The 23,630-nt window shown below is 46.2% G+C and overlaps 1 protein-coding gene across 5 annotated transcripts; it reads left to right on the top strand.

Annotated features, from left to right (window-relative positions):
• The first annotated feature begins 2,674 nt into the window (after positions 1-2,674).
• LGALS8 (galectin 8) lies at positions 2,675-23,630 on the top strand. 5 transcript variants are annotated; one of them, XM_053912471.2, is made up of 11 exons: positions 2,675-2,821; positions 4,184-4,331; positions 7,981-8,069; positions 9,943-10,153; positions 11,429-11,548; positions 14,150-14,206; positions 14,948-14,974; positions 15,102-15,224; positions 15,691-15,779; positions 16,549-16,714; positions 21,784-23,630. In XM_053912471.2, exons 2-11 carry the CDS (start codon positions 4,290-4,292, stop codon positions 21,931-21,933), a joined length of 1,074 nt encoding a protein of 357 aa, XP_053768446.1. In that variant the 5' UTR covers positions 2,675-2,821; positions 4,184-4,289; the 3' UTR covers positions 21,934-23,630. The 5 variants fall into 5 exon arrangements, with proteins under 5 accessions (XP_053768446.1, XP_053768447.1, XP_024417485.1 ...); XM_024561717.4 differs by lacking the exon at positions 2,675-2,821 and adding an exon at positions 3,364-3,509; XM_024561718.4 differs by lacking the exon at positions 2,675-2,821 and adding an exon at positions 3,382-3,520.

Here is a 23,630-nt window from a genome sequence, read left to right as displayed (position 1 = left end):
GACTTTCTTGGGCTTCTACGTCACCACTTACAGCAGGTCTCCATGGCTGCCCCTCCTCAGTCTGTTACTGGTTTTTCTCTTCTTGACTTATGTCCTGGGTCAGTTGACCAACCAGCTACTCTCCTACGTGACCTCATCAAATTCCATGACTTCATCTCATACCATTTTCTCCCTGTCTACTATGCTTCAGTCATGTAGCTGGCCTCCCTCTCTCTTCCCGAGGGCACTAAAGGTGCTCTCAGGAGTCTCAGGTTCTTTGCACTAGTCATTCCCTCAGCCTCAAAGTCTCCTCCCCAAGATCATCATTAGCTTCCTCCTTTCTTTCACTCACCAGCAACTTAAACGTCACCTCTTTCGAGAGGTTCTCCCTGGCACCTTACTAAAGTAGCCACCCAAGTGCTCACAATTCCATCATTCTATTTTAATCTTCTCCAAACACATCGCTGTCTGCATCTCCTACTGGCACGCAACCTCCATTGAGGCAAGAACTGTTAAAACTCCCTGGTCTCCTAGAGCTTATACTCTGGTGGGTGAAGTCGAATGAAATAAAAAAAGATAAATTATGTAGCATATTAGAGTATGACAAGTGCTCTGGAGAAATAAAGCAAGGAAGAGTGAAAGGGACTGTATATGTGTGTTTCAGGAGAGTTTTGCAGTTTTAATTCTGGTGGTCAGGAAGCGCCTCCACGGATTATTTGGGTAGATGTGAAGGAGGCAAAGGATCAAATGCAAAGGTTCTGAGGTACAAGGCCAGTGTGGTGGTCTCAGAATAAGGGAGGAGGAATGCAGTAGGAAATGAAGTCTGAGAGTGTCGGGGGCAGGGGCAGGCCAGCAAGTGCTTGTAAGAACTTGGATCTTTACTCAAAGGATGAGCAAAAGCTAATGGCAGGTTTTAGCAGAGGAATAACATTGTACGGATTATGCTTTGTCATCATGTCTCTCTGGTTGCCGGTTGACAATAGATTGTAGGGGGGGCAAGGGCAAAAGCAGGGAGACCAATGAGGAGGAGCTCGTAATAATCCAAGGAAGTGACTTGGAACTTCCAAACGTTTGTGTCTCTTCTCTGCTTCAAGAAGCATCCGTGAGGCAAGTACAGTTGTCCCCCCTTACCTGTGGTTTCATTGTCTGTTGTCGACTGTGACCTGAAAATAGTAAATAGAAAATCCTAGAAATATAGGATTCATAAGTTTTAAATTGCATGGCGGCCTGAGGAGTGCTGGAAGGAGTCCCTGCAAAGCCCGTCGTGTACTCGTAATCCTTATCATTGGACCTGGTCACGGCGGGCATTCAGTACGTATTGATTACGTTATATAAAAAACATACTGAGCTCATTTAAACAAAACAGGGACCCATGAGGGGGTTATTTTTAAGACTAAGTTCTTGGGATTTGTGCCCCTTATTTAAGCAGGAGTTACTTCACCTACACTGGATTCCTGGCTCTTTTACTCAGATCCGTTTGCACCTAAATCCTATCCACCAAAGAAATAGAACATCGATGTGTATTTGTTTCAACCCAGTTTGTAAAGGAGGGGTGCTAAACCCGGGCAAAGTCGTGAAGAGAGTCAATGGGCTCAGTAACCTAATACTTCCAGTGCCTAAGAATCCCCACTAGGCACTATTCCTCACACTAGACTAAATTGGTCCTCTCAATTTGCAATGGAGTTGGACAGACAGAACATGATGCATGGAAAACGGGTCCACGTCCAAGACAGTGTGTGTCAAGGGCTAACACAGCAATTTAAGTTGGATCCTGAATAGTGAATCCGAACTTGTAAAGAGAATGGAAGGGAAAGAGAAAAGTAAGCGAATCACACTTGAGTTCGCTGGTGTGGGATGTGTAATGAACCTGTCAATTTAAATTTAAAAATAATGAAAACAAAAGCTGCAGAGCAGAGAAGGCCACAGCAGTGACACTGAAACGTATCTGTCACAGCAAACGTGGATAAAAATCTAGTAGCGACAGGCAGGAGTGGAAAACGGGCTGCGAGCCCAGCCACCACGGCAGCCCAGGCGACTGTGTGTCTCTGAAGCTTGCCCAGCAGCAGGTCGGCCAGGCCCGCAGTCGCTTGGCCCACTCGTGCTCCGTGCGTCTCCCGCAGGCGTGCACAGTTTAGCAAACACCTGCCATCCGGTGAGACGACGTGGACGGACTCAGGGCCCGGCACAGTCCACGACACTGGAGCCAGGCCCCCGACCTCTCGTTCCACTGACGCCCAGAGAAGTGGCACAAGGGGGCGGCGTCTCTAGTTGGGTTACCCTTGACCGCACAACTTGCACTCCTGTCCCAGGGAGATGAGGAAGCGACCCCGAGAAACACCAGCGACCTGCGCGCCCAGGAAAGGCCAGAGACGGGCCTGCGGTCCGGCGGGACCAGGGCGGTGTGCACCCCGGCCCTAAGTGCCCTCCCTTCGAGACTGGAGGCCGGCAACACGGCGCAGACGGGACACGCTGGACTGGGAGCCGAAGACTTTTCCTTTTCTCCCCACATTTCCCTCCGCCCTGCCCCGACGACTGGGCAGAGGCGGCCAGCTCTGGCCAGGGGTTTCTAGAAACAGTCTTCTTCCCTTGTCCCTGCCATCCCGCACCGAGGCGGTTGCAGCCTGAGTCCCAGAGGCTGTGTGGGAGGCGGGGCTGGGTGGCGGCAGCCGGCGGGCGGACGCAGACCAGTGGCCGACGGCGACGTCCCCAGCGCGAACTCGGCCAGGGTCAGCGGATTGACCGCTCTCGCGTCCCGTAGCCGCGCGCGGGCGCCGAACCGCAGCGGGACGGAGCGCCGCGGCAGAGAAGACCTTTTGCGTGAGCGCCTGGGACGCCTGTCCGGGTGAGTCGGGGGCTTTCGGGAGCCGCGGCGGGGGGCGCGCCGACAGCCGAGGGGCTTCGGCCGTCACTCTCCCAGATCGGAGTTGAAGGGTGGGCCCGTCTCCGGTCAGCCCGCCCGGTGTGGTGCGGGGCTCCCGCCGCAGGCCGGCGATCTGGGGCGGCTTTCTCCCCCGCCGCTTAAATGACAGGGTCTTAAGTTTAGTGACAGACCCCGCGGGTCCGCGGGCTCGCTCTGAACGCGCCCTGCGAGAAGCCGAGTCGCTGGACTGCCTGTTAAACGTTAGGAAATGCAGGGTAGTCGGATAGCGCCGGTGGTCCTTGAAACGTATCGCTAGCTTCCTGCGTGGCGGCCGGCGTTGGTGACAGTTGGGGAACGACGGGCCCCAGAGACCTTGGGGCTGGGCGCCGTGTGACCTATGAGTTGACCTGGTTTCTCTGCATCTTCGCCTGAGCCCCTCCTACGAGTGCTGAAACCGGAGCATTGCAGTTTTCTCACCCGGGCCCAAGTACCGGCTACGTCTGCGCCTGCTCTGTGCGGAGTGGGGCCAGCGGGCGGAAGTCGGGCGGAAGTCAGGCGGCGAGCTGGAGTTTTCGTTTCTCTTTTAGTTGTTAAGTCGTCCTCTTCCCTGGCGCAGCGAACCGTGGCGACGGATTGTTTTTTTAACATTATATTTGACGTACGGCATCAGGTTAGTTTCAGGTGTGCGACACAGAGACTCCTCACCTATTTACCTTACGAAGTGATCAGCGCGGTAGGTCTGTCAATTGGTTATTGCGATGTTACACCCCGTGGCTTATTTATAACTAGAAGTTTGTCTTCAAAACTGTGGTTGATGCGCCCCCCACCACACACATCTTTTTTCTTTTTGCCACAGGAAAAATTATCATATTTAATATACGAGGCTGGATATTTTTTCCCCTTTGCCTTGTTTAAATTCGGAGGAGGAGGATCCATCTTTTCTATTAATCGTAATATCTAAAACTTATAAAGCACTTGCTGTGCCATGTTTTATTAATTCATTTAATCCGCAGAACAGACCTGTGAGGTGACTGCTATTATTCTCATTTTACAGATGAGAAAATTTGTACAGGAGTATTTGCTACTATTTTCTTTTAGTATTTTTAATAATAAATTTGATGTTAGAAACTTACCACTGATGTCATTTTAAACCATCATTTCCTGCATTAATAATACAACACAAGTTTGTAAGCATAGTAGGTAAGAATTGGGGTCACGTCTTTGATTGCAATAGCATCTTGTTATTTGGTAAATATCAGTAAAATAATTTATCATTTAAATTTAAGAGTAGTTATGTGAAGAAAAGTGATGCATTTTCCTTCCCTCCGTTTTGATTTCACACAGGGCAGCTGCCTCAGTTTCAATCCGGGAAGCTTTTACGTGAAACTTGCTTGAAGTCTGAGGTCATACACAGCAGAGACCCCAGTGAGCAACACAGTGGAAGGGAAGGATGTTGTCCTTAAACAACCTGCAGTATGTCGTCAGTAACCCGGTAACTGGTTTCTCTGAAGTCACTTTTTACTTTGGCAGGATTGAGAGCAAATCCAATTGGATAGTAACTATCTGTTGCTGGGGGAGAGGGTCAAGAATAAAATTCAGTGAACATGTCACACAGTCCCTCAGGGACTGTGACAACAGATGCAGCCCTTGGAGCTGGCCAGTGGGGGGCCGGGTCCCATTGCCACCAAAGTGGTGAGAACGTGTTGTGAACGGGACGCAGGAGGACAGTGGAGGGCATGCCTGCCAGCAGTGCTGGTGGCAGGAGGGTGCAGATAACCATAAGACATACTTTTAAAAAGAAAATGGACTCCTTATTCTACATGCTTTAAATTTTCTTTCTTAATTAGACCTGTTTATGCAAAGTTAATGTCTCAGTTTTTAACCCCTCTGTCTTTCAAATGCTACTTGTCCCTTGAGCAGGGAAGTGTCAAAAGCTAGTGGTGAGATGAAAATGAAAAAAATTAAGGGTCTTGTCCTAGCCTGGCCCAAGAACCCCTGAATGACTGTGATTGCTCGAAGTTTCAGTGTCCCCCCGAGAAGTGACGAACTTTAGTTTTAAGTAGGGATGCAGTTTCCTTGTATCTGGAGCTGAATCCTGAATTTAGGTCTGAGGTAGAGTTGCTGCTTTTTTTGTAAACACTGCCCGCTCCGCCAAGAGACTCTTGGGCAATAGGGAGGGTGAGGGTCCTAAACCAGTCTTCGTATAAGTGGGTTCAGTTTTTTTATTTATTCTGTAGCTATAACTCTTTTCCTCCCAAGTTTTAATGTCAGTGTGCAAGAATAATGTATGACCACCATATTAAGCAAACTCAGCTTTAGAGGACATAGCCTTCAATAGTACTAGATTAAAAAAAGACTTCCCGAATTTGAAGTCAGAGGTACTTAAAATTGATTTTGTGTGTCTTAGAGTTAAAAGCATCTCAAAGTTATAGACTGACTTTCTGCAGAGATTTAAAAAAAAGATAGGCTGCCTGCCAAGGATGACTGAAGTGTCACCTTGACTGGAGCCAGGAGGCAGGGCCATCGAGTCACACCGGTCAGTGCTGGCCTTCATGCACAAAGATGCCTAATTGTAATGGTATTTGGAAAATCATTTTCTAGGTTAAAATCCCAGCATATCTGGATACCTCATATCTTGATGATTCCTGTGATTTCTGGGGTTAGCACCCTCAACTGATGAAGGGGGCCCCAAAGTCATGCTGCTTTAGAGCAGGAAGTGCACTCCGGGCTCCCACGTGACCTTGCTCTGTTGTGAAGTTACTTCCTGGTAACAAGTTTACAAAGTAAACCTTTTTTGGCCCTTTAAGTTTCTCTGTTTTGTAGTCAGTTCTCTCAAGTAGAAAAGGGTAGGTAGAGAGACTGACCTGAATGGCAAAAGTAACATTTGGATGTCTTTAAATTTCACTTACTGTTAAACACTCACCGCACTGAGTCCCTGTATTGCGTGTCAGCTTTCTTAATGTGTAGCTCGTTGCCCTTCGAGTGTTCAAAAGACCAGGGGAAAGAGGAGGCCACAGATAACTTGGATATTGTAAGTTAATCAATTAGGATATTGTACAAGGTAGGAAGTTTTGGCAGAGAACACCAAACCTAACTAGGGCTTAAGCTTATGGTATTGTCTCCATTGTGATCATACCTCTCTCAATGTTTTTACACAAAGTAATTCCTTGTGAAACTGGAAGCATCAAGCTTGCAGTTGCCTAGAAAACAGTTCCCTTTTCCCTTTTCACAGGAGCAGACAGCCGTGAGTTAAGTGAGTGGGCTGCAGGGCATTTTGACTCACTCCCGTGGTCCCAGAAAGCTGAGTCTTACTCATGTAATTTAGGGCACTTTACCAAGCAGAAAGCATTAACCCAGACAACTAAAACAGAAAATGGCCAAAGTTTTCGACACAGCTGTTTCTCAGACTGGAACAATTTATTAACAGTTGTGAACAACATATTAGCAGTGATGGTCTCAAAAAGCTCTTTCCAACCCTAAAATTAAATACATGATAAAAACGTCTGTGGTTATAAAAATATAAATGTTTATTATAGAACTCATTTCTGGTTTATTTCTTTACAGTGTTTTCTTTTTAATGTTTATTATAACTTAAGATAATATTTATTAAAGATTGTAATGTGTATAGTTTTGTAGGCTACTTTCTCACTGATACTTGTATCACTAATATTTTTGTGTTGTTGAATACTCTGCATACATGTAATTAGAACATATATTAAAGTTGAAGTTACAAAAATTAGTCTCATTTTATGAAGATTGATTTACACTATTGAAGATGCTGCTACCTAATCTTGGAATTGGCTGTGGTCCAAAAGATCAGCGTGGAGGTGTGACCCCTTCCGCATTGTCTGCACACAAAACCTGACCACCCCGCTGTGTGTCTGTAGCCCCACTCTGTGCACCTGTTAAGCAGAGAGAGATCTCTGATGGCACGGGCTCTGTTCATCCCACCCAGCTGCCCTCAGCAGTTATGACTCCAGATGGTAACTGGTTTGGGGGATTCTTGGTGCTGAAGGCAGAAACACTTGCTATGCAGCGGCAGCTTCGTTGTAGCTCATCTGCTTGCAAGAGGCTGGCCACAGCCATTTCCGGGCGGCGAGAGCTCATTCACTCACCATGTGATGGTTGATCATCTCTGGACCTCTGTCCCGGGGATGTGAAAGTGATGACCCAGAGCTGCCCCTGTAGCACAGAGGTGTGGGCCACAGATAGCATGCAGTGCTGTGCCGGCCCCTCAGGGGCTCACGCAGGTGGCACCCAGGGAACCCGAGACAGGATCCGCAGAGGAGTGTCTTTGAGCTGAGAGCCACCCATTGACCACAAGCCCCGCGTGTTTTATTTATATCTTAACAGCCAGCACTACCTCGGACAAATCGCAGCATATATGACGTATTTGGGAGAGCTGGGCATGCAGCATGCTGGTGTCTGGCCAGCGGCTCCTAAGTGGAGGAGGGGAGGTTGTGAGGCAGGAGATGCAGCCACATAGCACAGGTCCCCAGCCAGTGCAGTCACCTTAGGGGAAAGGGAGTGACAGGGTCTGAGTGTGTCAGGCCCCAGGTAGAAAGGCTGGTTCCAGCTGTTGAGGGGACAGGTTGGAACCTGAATGCTGTGTGGGAATGTCTGTTGGAGCCCAAGCCCACAGAGGGACCAGGCCAGGGTCGGTGGATACTGTGCCATGAGAGGCCCACAGGCACCCAGAGCTCATCCCTCAGATGCAGCGTGGTGCGGGCTGCAGTCAGGAAGCCCAGTGTGGCCAGGCCCTCCCTAGGCAGTGAGCGTCCTCACCCCATTGGTGCCGGTGTGGGGCTGGACGTAGTCTCGATCCTGCTGTTGTGAGGAACACTCAGGTGGGGAGGGATGACGTTGCCATGAATTTTTCTTTCTATTATCAGGATTATTCTGTTAAGTGGAAGTTTTATTTCACAAAACCCCTAGCCAAATACAAAATATCATGAATAGTGTTTATCTTGTGTCTTTTCCCAAATAACTCAGTTTGCAGATGTTGCGTAGCTATATGAATAGTGAGGAAGGCTTGGAAAATGCTAGGTTGAGCAGATTTCTGTGTGATGAAAATGCAGTACTTAAAAATATAGTCTTTCAATTTTATATAAAAGTACGTTTGTTAAATTTATTTTTCCTAGGTAATCCCCTATGTTGGGACCATTTCTGAGCAGTTGGAGCCTGGAACTTTGATTGTAATACGTGGGCATGTTCCTGGTGATTCAGACAGGTAAAATTGTTGTATTAGATGAAAAAGAACGTGAATCAACTGTCTCTTGGTGACCGCGGGACAATGATGAAAGCTAACATGGGAGAGACGTTTTAGTATTTGAAGCCTGATTTTGCTTTCGTCAGCATCATGGCCCAGGTGCTGAGATTGGAATGAGTGACTGAAGTAAAGGTTATTTGGGTTTTTATTTTACTGCTGTAAGTCTGATCTCATTATAAAGAATTGGGTCTACAAGGCCTGTCCAAAAGGTATCCAGCCATGTCATATGAAAAGTAGAGACATTTACTGAAGAAGATACCAGATACAAGAAACATTGTACATAGGACAGTGACACCTCAGTCGCCTTCAAAGTAGGCACCTTGACACCTCACACAGTTCTCCCAGTTGCCATCAGCTGCCCCATCTTATTTTCCTGAATCTCATTGATGGTGTGAAATCTCTTCCCTTTCAAAGGTGATTTCAGTTTTGGGAAAAGCCAGAAGTCACAGGGCACCAAATCTGGGCTGTAGAGGGCTGAGTCCCTTGAGTGATTTGATGTTTCACTAAAAATCTTTGCACAAGACGTGATGCCTGAGCACGTGCGTTGTCGTGATGAAGCTGCCAATCACTAGTTGCCCATAGCTTTGGCCTTCTGAATCATCCGAATAGTTTCCCTGGAGGAATGTTCAAGCTTAATGCAAAATTTGATGCAGATTCGTTGCTCTCCTTGCTCAGTCATTTTGAATGTGATGGCCACACAGGACACATGCTCACTCAGTGGTGTCTATTGCCCCCACTGACAAGTACAGTGAAGTCATCATTGTTCACGCATGTGCATTCCAGTCCACTCTCCTTGGCTGCCAGATTACATCGATGTTGTGCAAACTGTTCTTGTTATGTTAATAATGGCTGAGCTTTTTCTGGATAGACCTTGTATATTAATGAGGGGAACTGTGATCAGATGACAGGGACAAAGTCCAGTTACAGGGTCAGACTCCCACAGCATCTCTCTGTCTTTTTCTAATCCTCACCTGAGGATATGTTTATTGATTTTAGAGAGGGAGGGAGGGAGGGAGGAAGATACAGACAGACAGACATCGATGGGAGACAGAGAAACAGTGATTGGTTGCCTCCCAGAGATGCCCGAACCTGCGATTGAACATGTAGCCTACGTATGTGTCCAGACTGGGGATCGAACCCACAACCTTTTGGTTTGGGACGATGCTATAACCAGCTGAGCCACCTGGCCAGAGCTCGTACAGCACCTCTTACGGTCTGTTTTTGGGTGGTATGTGTCCTTGGCTACTAACTATGGACAAGGCCATACTGTTAGAGTTGGGCTCAGGTCAGCATGGCTGCTGCCCACACAACAGTGGTTTAAATGAGGTATGAAAGTCAAGTCTAAAGGAGACAGTGCAGGCATTTTAAGGCAAGTCCATCAAGTCTTAGAGAAGCAGGTCATTTCTGGCTGTCCGCTCTGCTGTCCCAGGGTGAGGTCCTCTTTCCCTTGATTCTTGGCACTACAACTGCAGCTGGGTGGGCGCGTGTGCTGTTTGGGGGTGGGGGCAGGAGCAGGGGGTGGGCAAAAGGCAGAGGCCACCTGACTTACGGCAGCTTCCAGTAGTTTCCCTAAACACTGGCTTCCACCTCAGCAGAGCTTTACCCCATGAGCACGCCTGCCTGCAAGGAAGGCTGGAGAATGGAGGCTCCTTCTGCACAGATGGGGCCCCAGCTACAGCTCAGGGGGCTGTTCTTAAGGAGGAAGCAAAGGAAGGGTATTCAGGCCACGAGGGTGAAAGAACAGAGGGTCAGCCTGGGTTTTCGTGCTTTTGGGCCCCTGCCTGCAGCCTTCCTCTCGAAGTCCTCAGGTAGCCGTGTTTCTTTCCTCACCCAGATTCCAGGTGGACTTCCAGACTGGCAGCAGTGTGAAACCTCGAGCTGATGTGGTCTTTCACTTCAATCCACGTTTCAAAAGGACCAACTGCATTGTTTGCAATACTCTGAAAAACGAAAAGTGGGGGAGGGAAGAGATCACCTACGACATGCCTTTCACAAAAGAAAAGTCTTTTGAAATTGTGATTATGGTGCTGAAAGACAAATTCCAGGTAGGTTTTGGAGACTGAAAGTTGAATCCTCATTAATGGGAATCAGTGCACAGGAAGCTTATTCACAGCAGTGAGAACTCCTTACGTTTCTTACCTCCAGAGAGAGTTCGGCTTTATAATTTTTCTCTAACACAGGGGCCAGGCAGGTGCCTGCAGGTGAGGTGGGCACTATTTCTCCTAGCAGGGCTGAGCTCAGTTCTGAATTGGCATAGCACCATACTAACATAAGGTGGTAAATTAGAACCACGGAGACCCAAAGTCTGGGAAATCTGGACTAATGGACAGGTGGGCAACCCGAATGTAGAAGTCAGAGTCCAGTGTGAGACTTGGTCCTGTCACGAGAGGGTTCTTTAGGATCTTGAGATTTTAGACCCAGAGATCTCCGAAATCTTGTGTGTAGTTTTCCACATGCATTTCACACCTCGTGTGTATGTGCGATGTAGAATTTGGCCCCAGTGGCTCTTCCCCTGCTTGCTCTTTGAGAGAAGATGCTCCCTTCCCTGGTGCAGGTCCTTCCTGGCCTCCAGGATCCTGCTCCCACCAGAACATCACCCCTCAACCCCCTGAACTCCATCACCCCTTCCTTCTCTGGTCTTTGAGTATTTTTTCCTGTATTGTTGGGCTTTGTTTTTTTCCTGTGTTTATTTTGCCTGCCACTGGGGTTTTGAGCTCCTGTAGCGTAAAGACCATGCTGTGTTCAGCCTGTGTTTTCCTGACATTCTGCAACACAGCACCTGGTGTTTGGGAGGGAGGGAAAGGAACTGCTGGACTCCTGCTCTGTGTCAGGCCGAGCTGGGACTAAGCAGTGGCCTCATCTCCTCGCAACAGCAGCCCCTTGAGCAACAGCGTTTCCCTGCTCACAAACGGCAATCTCGAAGCTGGGGAATTTGCCCACGTTCATTCACTCAGCAAGTGCAGCAAGTGCAGGCTGAGCGCCTGCCCACATGGCGGTCCCTCAGGGGGTGGCAAGCTTGCAGAGCGGGTCTCTCCTGGGCTCAGAGTCCACCAGGGCATCGGGAGCCTCTGAACCCAGGATGTCTCCTATTTTGCACACGTGTGCATGCATGTGTGATTGGTCTGGAGGTGAGGAAGTCAAAAGAAGATAAACCCGCTGGTTTGTGATGCTTTCAGTCCCCATCTGGTCAGACACATAAAGTGGAGCCCTGTGGAAAAGGGATAAAATGAAACCCAAATAAACAGATTCCAGTTGGAGTAAATTAATGAAGTTAATTTATTAACTCTCTTGGGCGGGGGCTGTTTTCTGTGTCCCTCTAGGTGGCTGTAAATGGAAAACACGTGCTGCTCTATGCCCACAGGATTAGCCCGGAGAAAATAGACACTCTGGGCATTTACGGCAAAGTGAATATTCACTCAGTTGGTTTCAGCTTCAGCTCGGTGAGTGCCCTTCCATCCTTGCATAGCGTGGGGCCTCCTTTGATGATGTTTTCTGATGAAATGGGAGGAAATGTCTTTACTTAACATCTCTTAAGATAAAGGAAATATCTCCGTCATTAGTGCATTAATTCTTGAAAGTAAATCTTTCAAACTACTAGGATTCTGTTGTTTTCTGTGGACTGACTGTGTGTGCATGTCATTTGGGAAATTGACCTGTTTCTCTATGAGGCCTATTTTTAAAGATAGTTTTTTAGTTCTATAACCTTGCTTTCTTTACCATTTGTAAAAAATATTTTATTTTTTATTCCCATTCCCCTACCCCCCTCCCCTTTGGCAACTATCAGCTTGCTCTCTATATGGGTCTGTTTCTGTTTCGTTTTCTGTATTCATTTGTTTTGAATGTGTGCTGAGACAAAGAAACATGGCCCAAATGAAAGACCAGATCAGAAGTCCAGAAAGAGAACTAAGCAACAAGGAGATAGACAACCTATCTGATGCAGAGTTCAAAACACAGGTAATCAGGATGATCACAGAACTGATTGAGTTTGGGCACAGAATAGAGGAAGAAGAGAAGGCTATGCAAAGTGAAATAAAAATATACAGGGAACCAACAATGAAGGGAAGGAAACTGGGACTCAAATCAGCAATTTGGAGCAGAAGGAAGGAATAAACATTCAACAGGAACAGAATGAAGAAACAAGAATTCAAAAAAATGAGGAGAGGCTTAGGAACCTCCAGGACAACCTTAAATGTTCCAACATCCGAATCACAGGGGTACCGGAAGGAGAAGAGTGACGCGGATCTCGTCCCGCAAGATCTGCTGTTGAGGTTTCAGTATTCAAACACACATACATGCGGACTATAGAAATCCGGTGGGGGAAAAGGGGCTACGTGGCCACTCTCCAAGTTAGAGAGAGACCTCTTCACCGCCGCCTGGACAGGCTTTATTGTTTTTCTAGGCCTCCTACATCAAAGATGGTCCTCATTTATTATTCATAGGTTTGTTTGGGGTGGTTATCTTTGCAGACACAGGAGAGGAAGTCACTGAGTACATCAAAGGGGGATATTTGCAATGTAAAAGGAGAAATGGTCGAAAAGGCTTTGTCCCATACCTGGAGGGTCTAGCCCAGATTCTGGGAAGATAAAGATACTCAGTAAACATTTGCTTCCTCAAGTCAGGGTGAGGGAGTTTTTTAGCAAGAGCAAGTCTCATAGCAGTCTAAGTACAATGCAGGCCTGATTTCCCACTGGAGAACTTATCCATGGACATGGGTCCTGCCCGCCTACTTCGCTCCCCACTGGTTTTCCAAGTGGGGGCTGAGCCACATTTCCCATGCTTGGAACGGTTCCCCACAGAAGAGGAAGAGCAAGAAATCAAAAACTTATTTGAAAAAGTAATGAAGGAGAACTTCCCCAATCTGGCAAAGGAAATAGAATTCCTGGAGAGAACCAAAGAAGCTGGACTCAGGGAAGCACACACCAAGGCACATCATAATTACATTACCCAAGATTAAGCAGAAGGAGAGAATCTTAAAAGCAGTAAAAGAAAAGGAGATAGTTACCTACATAGGAGTTCCCATTAGACTATCAGCTGACTTCTCAAAAGAAACCTTACAGGCAAGAAGGGGCTGGAAAGAAGCATTCAAAATCATGAAAGGCAAGGACCTACATCCAAGATTATTTTGCTCTATCCAGCAAAGCTATCACTTAGAATGGGAGGGCAGATAAAGTGCTTCCCAGAGAAGGTCAAGTTAAAGGAGTTCATCATCCCAAACCCTTATTATATGAAATGTTAAAGGGATTTACTAAGGGAAAAAAGATTGAAAATATGAACACTAAAATGACAATGAACTCACAACTATCAACAACTGAACCTAAAACAAACAAAAGACAAAAACAAACTAAGCAAACAACTAGAACAGGAACAGAATCACAGAAATGGAGATCACATGGAAGCTTATCAGTGGGGGAGGGGCAGGGGCGAGAATGGAGGAAAAGGTACCAGGAATAAGAAGCATAAATGGTAGGTAGAAAATAGACAGGGGGGAGGGTAAGAGTAGTATAGGAAATGAAGAAGCCTAAGAACTTACATGGATGACCCATGGACATGTACTAACGGGGGGTGGGGGGGGAGTTGGAAATCTGATGGCTAGGGTGTGCAGAGTGGAGGGGGATTAAGGGGAGAAAAAAAATGGGACAATTGTAATAGCATAATTAGTAAAATATACTTAAAAGAATCACAAACAGAACAAAGAAACCCGTTTTTACCTAGATGGGGGTTACATCCTTGACACAGGAGTACCGGGAGGTAGAATGTCTGAGCCAGGGGGTAACTGCATTTTAAGTTATGATCGATACTGTTGACCTGCCCTCCCGAAAGGTTAAAACAGTTTGCACTCTCCACAGCTGTGCCGATTTTCTCACATTATCCTTGACTTTAGTTCCTAGTCTCTCTAATGAAATATGTTAAGTGCTATTTTGGATCATAATTGTCAAGCATCTTTTTATGTTTAGTACCATTTATCATTCTTTTTGATATGTGAAGAAGGTTATATTGGGAATTCTGATGGATGTTAAAAATTAATCTTATCTTTTCTTCAGGATTTAAGAAGTAGCCCAGCACCAACTCTGGAACTGACAGAGATACATTCAGAAAATGTAAATATTTAATCTTTTTATGAACCACCAGTTTAAAAATGTCCATTTAGTTGCCATGTCAATCCAGTGGCAGGCAGGCTGAGTTTTTAATAATTATGTTTTGGGCATGAAAAATTGTTTTTAATAGTAATAGGCTGGAAGTAATCATTTGAAAACTGAGGCCACTTCGGTGGTGCCAGGCACCATAGGTTTTACCATACTTAGGCTGCAGTGTGTCTGACCTCCGCCCCCCAGTCCGTGCAGAAAGAGGTGTCCTGAGGTGGAACAGCGCTGACGCGAGGTGCGGAGCACTGTCAGTGCATCGGTAAGGGAGCCTCCACGCGTCTCTTCTCCCCTCTGGGGAAAAGTCCAACGAAAACATTGAGGTTTTGCTGCTGTAAATGGAACAGGGGAGGCCTTACTGAGTGCAGCACATCTGTACCTCATAAGAAGACTATAATCTCAGCATTGGGGAAGCGCCCTGGAAAGAGCAAGTAAAATGTGTTGGAAGCTCCTATGAAAAGTTATTAGTGTACAGTGGAGAGGACGGGGCGCAGACTGCACTTACAGCCTGAGTAGCCCGCAGCGACTCCCCACCGTGCCATCGGGGAGCTCTGGTGCCCGGGTCAGCCCCAGGGCAGTGCTGGCACAGCCTTGCCAGGCTCTGACCTGGCTCGGTACAGCCAGTCAATGCAGCTGGCTACTCATAACATGCAGCTCTGCCCTTTCAGACACCCTCATTTTGTCTCTCTCTTCCAACAGGTACAAAATGCTGGCGTGCCACAATTTGTAAGTATTTTTGCCTACATTATAATATGTGGAACAGTTTATAAACTGGCCCAGGAAGTGAATAGTTTAAATGTCAGAAGACAGCTGCATTCCTTCCATGCCTTACTGCAGAACTGTTTCCCCGCAGCCTAGTAATAGAGGAGACCCTGGTAAAATCGTACCCAGAACTGTCTACACCAAGAGCAGAGATTCGACTGCCAATCTCACTTTGACTTGCGCCAAAATACTACCTATCAACTCTTTGTCAAAGGTTTGCGAAGCCCCAAATTCTCTTAATTCTATATGACAATTTTCATTTGCTGGTAAATTTTACCTCTACCCTCAGTAGAAGGCCACAGCACCACCCTTATTTTCCTGCTGTCCCCGGACAATTGTTGGTCATCCAGGCTTCGTCTAGGAGCCAGGAACGTGTATTTTCCTGACTCCTTCCCTTCAGGCAGACAGGAGTGGTGCTTCAGCCCGCAGCACGGGTCTTTGCAGAGTGAGTTTCACTCACGTGGAGGGTATGAGGTCCCACTCCCCATCCACTCATGTCTCTGCTGGTTACGAGCCTGGCACAGTTTTTACTGCTGGGGACCCACCTCGGGCCAAGGCAGACACGAGCTGTCCCTTCATGGGGTTCAGACTCACCTTTAAACTTTCCCCAGTGTTTGAACAGTGCTCCCACAAGAGCCCATTCTGCAGGCTTCCTAGGGCCAACTTTGCTTTCTTTGCAGACTCTGCCGTTCGTGGCGAGGTTGAACTCCTCCATGGGCCCTGGACGGACTGTCGTCATTAAAGGAGAAGTGAATGCAAAAGCCAAAAGGTTGGTGTCACCGAGGTAACAGTAACAGTGTGAATTCTCGCCCGGGTGTTTCTCCTCTCGCCTGCATCCCGCAACAGTCTTGTGAGGTACAGTAGGGCTAGCGTCATAGTCCTCGTCTGAAAGGGGAGAATGTTGAAGCGGAAGGGAGTCAGACTGCTAACAACTAGTTGGTGGCAGAACCAGGACTAAGTTCTAATGTTCTGACCCAGGCTTTATGCGCCCAAACAAAGGGTGGCGTTTGTGCCCACGAGATCCCTTCTTGCCTTGTAGAACTTCAGGGCAGCCCTATGAGTTCCCATAACTTTTGTTAGGGCCCCTCTTGTCACGTGACTTACAACATTTCTGCTTTAAAAACCATCTTCAGAGATGTTCAGACTTCTGAGAGCTTGGAAGTGGAGGTATTTCCTAGAAAGAAGTCACTTCCAAGGGCAGAACACACGTAACTGTTAGAAGAGAATCCCTTCTCGAAAGGACCTCACACTCCTGCAGCCTGGAGGGGTCACTTGGTTTATTCCTCAGACCTTTCAGTTTCCCTCCAACCAGACTTGTACCCTCAACATTGATGTTAGTTTCTTAAAATTTTTATTTTGCAAATGACATACTTCTCTTTATGAAGTGGTAACTTGGAATTTAAAGTTTCGTCTTCCTGTGTTCCTCTGTGCGTCCTTACATTTTCTGTGGTTGTAATCGGAGTTCAGTTCTGATTGTTAAAATTTCAGAAAGCGCACTGCTCTTAACTACTCGCGTGTTTTTCTCTCTCTCTTGAAAGCTTCAATGTTGATCTGCTGTCAGGAAAAACAAAGGATATCGCTCTCCACTTGAACCCACGCCTGAACATTAAAGCTTTTGTAAGAAACTCTTTTCTTCAGGAGTCCTGGGGAGAGGAAGAGAGAAATATTACCTGTTTTCCATTTAGCACTGGGATGTACTTTGAGGTGAGATTGTAGTTTTTGAAAATGGGCTAGGTAAAATAATGCTGGGAACAAGGGTATGATAAATGGTCCATGCAAATCAAGTCCTCCTGTGGAGGGGTGTGTGTGTGTGTGTGTGTGTGTTTGCTTATTTTGAGATTGTATTTTGAATGCCCCCTTTATCGTGTTGTGCAAATGGCAGAGCCAATAGAGGACCACAGTATCCGCCCTGGAATTATTTGACATTTGTTGTTATAGACAGAACTACTGTGTAGCCCCCTATTATTTAATAGGAATTGTAACAGGAGCCTTGTTTCAGTACTGGAGTAACATGTTTAATGCCCAGCGAGCACGAGGACCTAGGAACCCGAACACGGCCTGCACTGCTGCCTTCCACGCTGAGGGTGCATAGCTGTAGGTGGCAGTCCTTTCGTCTGAGGACTCAGTCCCATTCGTGTGCATTCAAGAAAAGATAATTTAGGCCTTTGGAACTTGCAGACAGATGGTCTTGAGTCCCCAAGTATGTGAATATTATGAAAGCAGAACTTTCCCAAAATGTTTCTGGAATGTTGAGCGTGTGGATGCTGAGTGGTTGGCTAGATTCACCCATTACTGAGATGAGTCACTGCCTTGCATGACATTTTAGGGTCACTGAATTAGGGCATGCATTTACATCTTAAAATGTCTTAGGCTCTGGACCATTTGAGTTCTTGAGGAATCATCAAAACTAATTTTTAAAAGCATAAACATTAAGGCTGAATAGGAGGTGGCAATTTGACAGGAATATTTATTCCTTAGTTCCAATCTAATGCAGCACCCTGGTATGTGGAAAAACAGATGTGAGCTCATCGCAGAGGCTGTGGATATTGGCTTGGAATTGAGAAGGATGTGGAAGGTTGGAGGTCAAGTTGGGATTTCCAGTTGTAGGGGATGATTTGAACAAGTCACTGCAGGAGGGAAGGGTGGTGTAGGACTTGTCGACTTGGCGGAGGCGGGGGGGGGGGGGGAGAGGGGTGAATGCCCCAGAAGGAAGTAGGTCCTTGCGGTTGGCGATAGGAAACTAGTGACATAACTTGGTTTTTGACCTATCTGAGCCCCCAAGTTTTGAACTACTGTAATAAAATATAAAAGGATAGTGGTGATAAATTCTTCCAAATAATCATCTTGTCCTTCGGTTAGTGTTCTACTGCAGACACAGTTGTCCTTGTGTCGGATCGCTTTTGTCAATTTCTGTAGTGATAGATTTTTTCCAGTTGCTTTAAATTTTTGCCTTTTTAATGTATTTTCATCAGAATCCTCAGATCTTTCCATTATGCCATTACTTTGGTTTCAGATTTGCTTACTAAGATACCTTTGTTTTGTAATTCCTCCTGTGAGCTCTTTTTATCAGTTTCCTATCCGCAGGAGCTGTCCTGTGGCATCAGGTGGTCGTGAGGGATTTTGTTGTTCCATGTATTCTTCCAGGTTACATACTTTTCTCCTGTGTTGTGACAGTACGTTCACCCGGGCGTGTGCCGTTCCTCGTGCACTTGTGTGCCATGCACTGGCTCTGCTCTTGTCTGACACAACTGGCTCTTTCCCACTACACCCAAGACCAGCTTGGGTTCCCTTCTGAGAGCACGAGGCTGTGTTCTTTGGTCTCCTGAAATGTTGTTAACTGTACCTTACCAAAGGTCCCTTCCTCCTCAGAGCCTTCATTTCTGTCAGCCCTAGTACTTGTGGAGTTTCCCAGCAGCTGTTTCTGCTAGTCCCATCAGAAGAAACATACTCAGTCTGCTTCTTTGCAGATAAAGAGCCTGTGCCTCAGCCCGCCCGTGGGGGAGGGCAGGTTGGCGACAAGGCTGTGCTGCTCCTCTCTGGTTTTCCATAGCCCTGGTGCAGGCAGGGGCCAAAGGGGTTGCTGTGCAGGCTCACCGGACGGGCCTCTTCAGGGCAGGAAGGAAACACCTGGCAGAAGCAGGGCCGGGCTGGCTCTGGGATGTGATATCAGAAATGGGAGGTCTAGGTGTAAAAGTGATTTAAAAGGATAGTGGTTCCTTTAGTGCTTTTACTGTTTTGAGTTTTAGGCAGAGAACTCTAAAGGGCTAACGCCAGTGATGAATCTGAACTGAACCTCTGCCAGAAAGTTAATTACGCCATAGGTTCAGACTATTGAGCTTTGAAGAGGTTTTGAGAAATAGATGGAGGCCAGGATGTGCCGAGATGGGGTGGAAATCAGGGCCACCAAGCAGCGGTGCATTTCCAGCAATTGCCCTAAACCGCTGAAATTTCTCCTTGTCAAATTGGTCCAAGATCCTAGAATGTGAGGCAGAAAAGTCAGGATCCTAGTCTCTTGGTTCCCAGCCTTTGAATTAGAATCCCCTCCTCCATTAATGAGGCTCGAGTATCAGCAGTTTTCGGAGGTCCAAGATGGCGGCAGCACAGGACAATGCCGAACCTACCCCCGTCCATGAGCAAACACAAATATACAAGAGCAGTTACTCCTGCGAGACAATTGAGGGCTGATTGAACAGCTTCTGCCCAACAAGAAAAAGAGACCAATTAGAGAAGTCCAGAAAACTACAAGAGCTGTCTAGGAGCTGTGGGAACTCTCCTGGCCAGAGGAGCTGGTGAACACCCTTGTTTGTGCCCCCTCCACTTCAATAACGCTGTGATTGGGCCCTCCTGCAGGAGCTCTGCACCCAGCTACATTGCCTGGAGCCTTTTGCCTCCAAAGGAAATAAGCTAGCACAACGGGGTGTTAGCAGACACACCTCGCCTTCCTGCTGAGAGCCATTCCATCCTGTCCATCCAATGCCATTGAACATCTGCCCAGCTCCAACCAACTTCCAAGACTACCTGGCACACAAAGCCTACACAGAGGTCGCTTCTACACAAGACTACTTTCAGTACAACAAACGAGAGAGACAATACAGAGAGGGCTGAGGAGCTGCAGGAACTCTCTGGGGTCAGAGGGGTCAATGCGGGCCACTGTTCCTATCACCCTGCCCCTCCGCAGGGTGGGTAAAAGGCCTTTCCAAGTGCTCTGACCTACAAGCCAGGTTGCTGCAGCGTGTTCTCAGGCACATAGTCCCAAAGCAGTGTGGCCCTGGACGAAGGGAGCAAGGAGGATCACGCCCCTAGCCTTCCACCTGGAGCTACTCGATAGGTCAGTGCCCTGGACCCAGTAAGCACCCGATAAGCTCCTGCCAACCTGCAAAAACCACTAAACACACAGCCTACACAGAAGCTGCATTTATACGAGGCTGCTTTTTCAAGACTAGAAGAGAGATATTTTGTCTAACTCATATAAACACACACAGAAAGTCAAACAAAACGGAAAGACAGAAAAATATCTCTCAAGTAAAGGAATAAGAGAACCTCCCCTCCCCCGAAAAAACACTCTGAGGAAACGGAGATAAGTAATTTGCCTGATAAAGTTTTCAAAGAATGGGTCACAAGGATGCTCACCAAACTTGGGAGTGTAGAGGAACTGAGGGAGAACTTCAACCAAGAGTAAAAAGTATAATAAAGAACCAAGCATACCGGAAGAATACAATAACTAAAATGAAAAACACATTTGAAGGAACCAATGGTACATTAGCTAATAGGACTGGATCAGTGACTAGTGGAAATCAACCAATCAGGACAGCAGAAAGAAAAAAGAATGTTAAAAAAATGAGGATGGCCAGTTCCAAGGTGGTGACCACCAATGAAGAAGGCAACTGCAGAAGATGTCAGTGTTACTTTTTAAAAAAATCCTTGCCCAAGGATATGTTTATTGATTTTAGAGAAGAAGGAAAGGAGAGAGAGAGAGAGAGAGAAACAAACATTGATTGGTTGCCTTCCATATGCGCCCCAACTGGGCATTGAACCCGTCACCGAGGTATGTCCTCAGGCAAGGGAGACAAAATTGAAAATACACACGTGGAATTACATCAAACTAAAAAGGCTTTGAACAGCAAAGGAAGCTATTACCAAAATGATAAGACATCCTATTGATTGGAAGAAGGTATTCACAAATGATATATCTGGTAAGAGGTTAATATCCAAAATACATGAAGAACTCAGACAACTCAACACCAAAGACATAACCCAATGAAAAATGAGCAAAGTACCTAAATAGACATAGAGATGGCCACCAGACATGTGAAAAGATGCTCAACTTCACTAAACATCAGAGAAACATTAAAACCACGAAGACATATCACCTCACACCTGTGAGAAGGGCTATCATCAATAAATCAACAAACAGCAAGTGTGGAGAAAAGGGAAGCCTCTTCATTGTTAGTCACATTTTAAATTGGCACAGCCATTATGGACAACAGTATGTAGATTCCTCAAAAAATTAAAAATTAAAAATGCAATCCAGATTTCCAGCAAAGTCACTAATTCAAAAAGTGATATTCCCACTGCACTCATTGCAGTGTGACTAGTAATAGCCAAGATAGGGAAGCAACCTAGTGTCCTTCAGTAGGTATATACAATGGAGTGTTACTCAGCAACAGAGAATGAAACCTTGCCATTTGCAACAGCATGCATGGACCTAGAGGATATCGGGCCTAAGTGAAACATCTCAGACAGAAAAAGACACGTATTGTATGATTTCACTTACATGTGGAATATAATAAAACAAAACAAATGACTAAACTAAACCAAAAGGACTTATAGAGAGCAAGTCGATGATTGCCAGAGGGCAGGTGGGTGAGGTGATGGGAAAATAAATAAAATTAAGAAAAAAATACCAGCAGTTTTCCTACTTCATTAGAGTTCTGAAACATTGGTGAAGAGGGGCAACTTTCAAGTTGGCATGGAGCAAGGGGCGAGAGACGGCTACGGGCGAGGGAATGCATGTGAAAGGGAAGGCCCACCAGGCACTGGGACAGTCCCTTTCCCAGGTGGGACAAGGCAGAAGGTGCCATTTCCAGAACACTTCAGTGAGATGAGAGTTTAGCAGTCACAGAAGGGAAGGCGGCGGCGGCAGGCTGTGAGAATTCTCTGTATGTATAAAGCAAGGCAAATGATTGATTTTACTTACTTATTTTACATTCTTAGTATACGATAAAATTTTTTAAACCAGGGGAAGCACTAATGTGCGTGTCCTTTCCTTTCAGATGATTATTTATTGTGACGTTAAAGAATTCAAGGTCGCGGTAAATGGCGTTCACTGCCTGGAGTACAGACACAGATTTAAAGAGCTTAGCAGTATCGACACGCTGGAAATTGACGGAGATATCCACCTGCTGGAAGTAAGGAGCTGGTAGCTCGCGTGACTGCAACAAAAACTGAAATACAGAATCGCTGATGTGACACTGGCCTTGTAAATGTATCGCACGATCCCATTGTCTATATATTGTAAAAATGAACTCACACGATGTTAGTCCTACAGGGCGTTCTCAGTCATGCAGCGGGGGCTTGGTCTAGCACTGAAGGAGGATATTCCAGGCAACAGCAACTTACCCATTACTCAGGCCTTACTGCTCTCTTCCCCACCCCGTCTCTTGTTTATAACCCACTTCACATTCAAGAAGTACCTGTGAAGTGCCTACTCTAACACAGTAGCTAACACGCATTGAGCACTTACTTTGTCAGCACTGCACTGGGAGCTGGGGACGTACATACAGTGGTGCCCAAAACCATGTTCCCTGTACTCTCGAGCTTGGAATCTTCTGTGCTCTGCCTTCGTGCCACCGTTTCTTCTGCAGGCTAGTAGACACTCACCAGGGACTTGGAATTACTCAGCTACTAATTCACCTAAAGACTAATTTATAGAGGATACTACTTCCATCCTGGTGACCACCCACATTCTTACGGAGGCTTCTCTCCTATCCCCATAGATGAGGAGTTGATACTGACTGATATCTGGCAGTTTCCTTTAGCACAATAAACATCTAGCTCTGCTAGCTGTAAGCATTACCATATAATGAACAGTGTGAAATCTGAACACAGCACAAAGATTAATGCAAAAAAACCCCACAAAAAAATGGTGCAGATGGTGTTGAAATTAACTTGACGCAAATCACAAGGCCATTGACTTCTGCACCAGTAAGTGATTGTCTTTGAATGTGTGAATTTATGGTATCCCAGGTCTGCCCATACCTCTTCGGAGGGTTTAAGGTAGAAACGAGGAATTCAGTTTGCAAATGTTTATGGGTAACAAAGCAAAGTCAAGAGTTGATTTAATGATTGCTTATGAAATAGGCACTATCAGAAAGTGAAACACACCAACTAAGACCAAAGTCGAGAGAGGCACCGTAAACACCTGTCGGTTCTCCACATGCAAAGCAGCACTGCCTCTCCGCCGTTCTAAAGATCAGTCCACAGTCATTAGCCTGAGATCAAAACCTTGTTCTGCTTTAAGTGATTAAAATCAAACTTGTATCAGCAAGCTAAATTGTTGCATTTCTGTAATTTTTTCTGTTATTCTTTGAAGCTAGTTGGCAGAAGTTCTTTGCAGAATTCTTACAGGTCAGATCTTGTTACAGGAAATTTCAAAGGCTTGGGAGAGGGGAGGTAAAAAGCCGAGGCAGCCAGATTATTTTATCCTATTAGATTGCTAGGCTGGATTCTGCCAGGCTTTAGGAGTATTTTCTTAATAGATGTTGGTTATTTTTTGTATCCTTATACTGAAAAGAATACTATTACCATTTAGAAGTACTCAGAGGTAGGAACTAATAGCCCTTCTTTCCTACCTTTCCATGTTAAATTATTATTCTGGGTCTTGCCAAGCTCAAAAAACCGCTGACGGGCTGGGGAGGGGCAGTGTTTGGGAATGTTGTAGAAGGGAAAGACTCTAGAATCCCTCAGGGTTATTATTTTTTTCCTAAAAGAACATCAGATTGCATGACTGAGATTTCCCTCTAAGTCTTAAACATAGTTCATTTTCATTTTTGTTTTACATGGAGATTGTAAAACAAAAGACTGATTCTTTGATAGAATAAATACACAATCTTAAAATGTT

This window comes from Desmodus rotundus, chromosome 10 (assembly GCF_022682495.2).
Source record: "Desmodus rotundus isolate HL8 chromosome 10, HLdesRot8A.1, whole genome shotgun sequence".
Taxonomy (NCBI): domain Eukaryota; kingdom Metazoa; phylum Chordata; class Mammalia; order Chiroptera; family Phyllostomidae; genus Desmodus; species Desmodus rotundus.
The sequence above is the reverse complement of the archived record's forward strand: the minus strand, read 5'-3'. Positions and strand labels throughout refer to the sequence as shown.

Excerpts from the sequence above, each read along its gene's own strand:
- LGALS8 (XM_053912471.2), top strand. The coding sequence starts at position 4,290 with ATGTTGTCCTTAAACAACCTGCAGTATGTCGTCAGTAACCCG. Across the intron at positions 11,549-14,149 it reads TTGGTTTCAGCTTCAGCTCG|GATTTAAGAAGTAGCCCAGC; the intron begins GTGAGTGCCCTT and ends TCTTTTCTTCAG. Across the intron at positions 14,975-15,101 it reads ATGCTGGCGTGCCACAATTT|CCTAGTAATAGAGGAGACCC; the intron begins GTAAGTATTTTT and ends GTTTCCCCGCAG.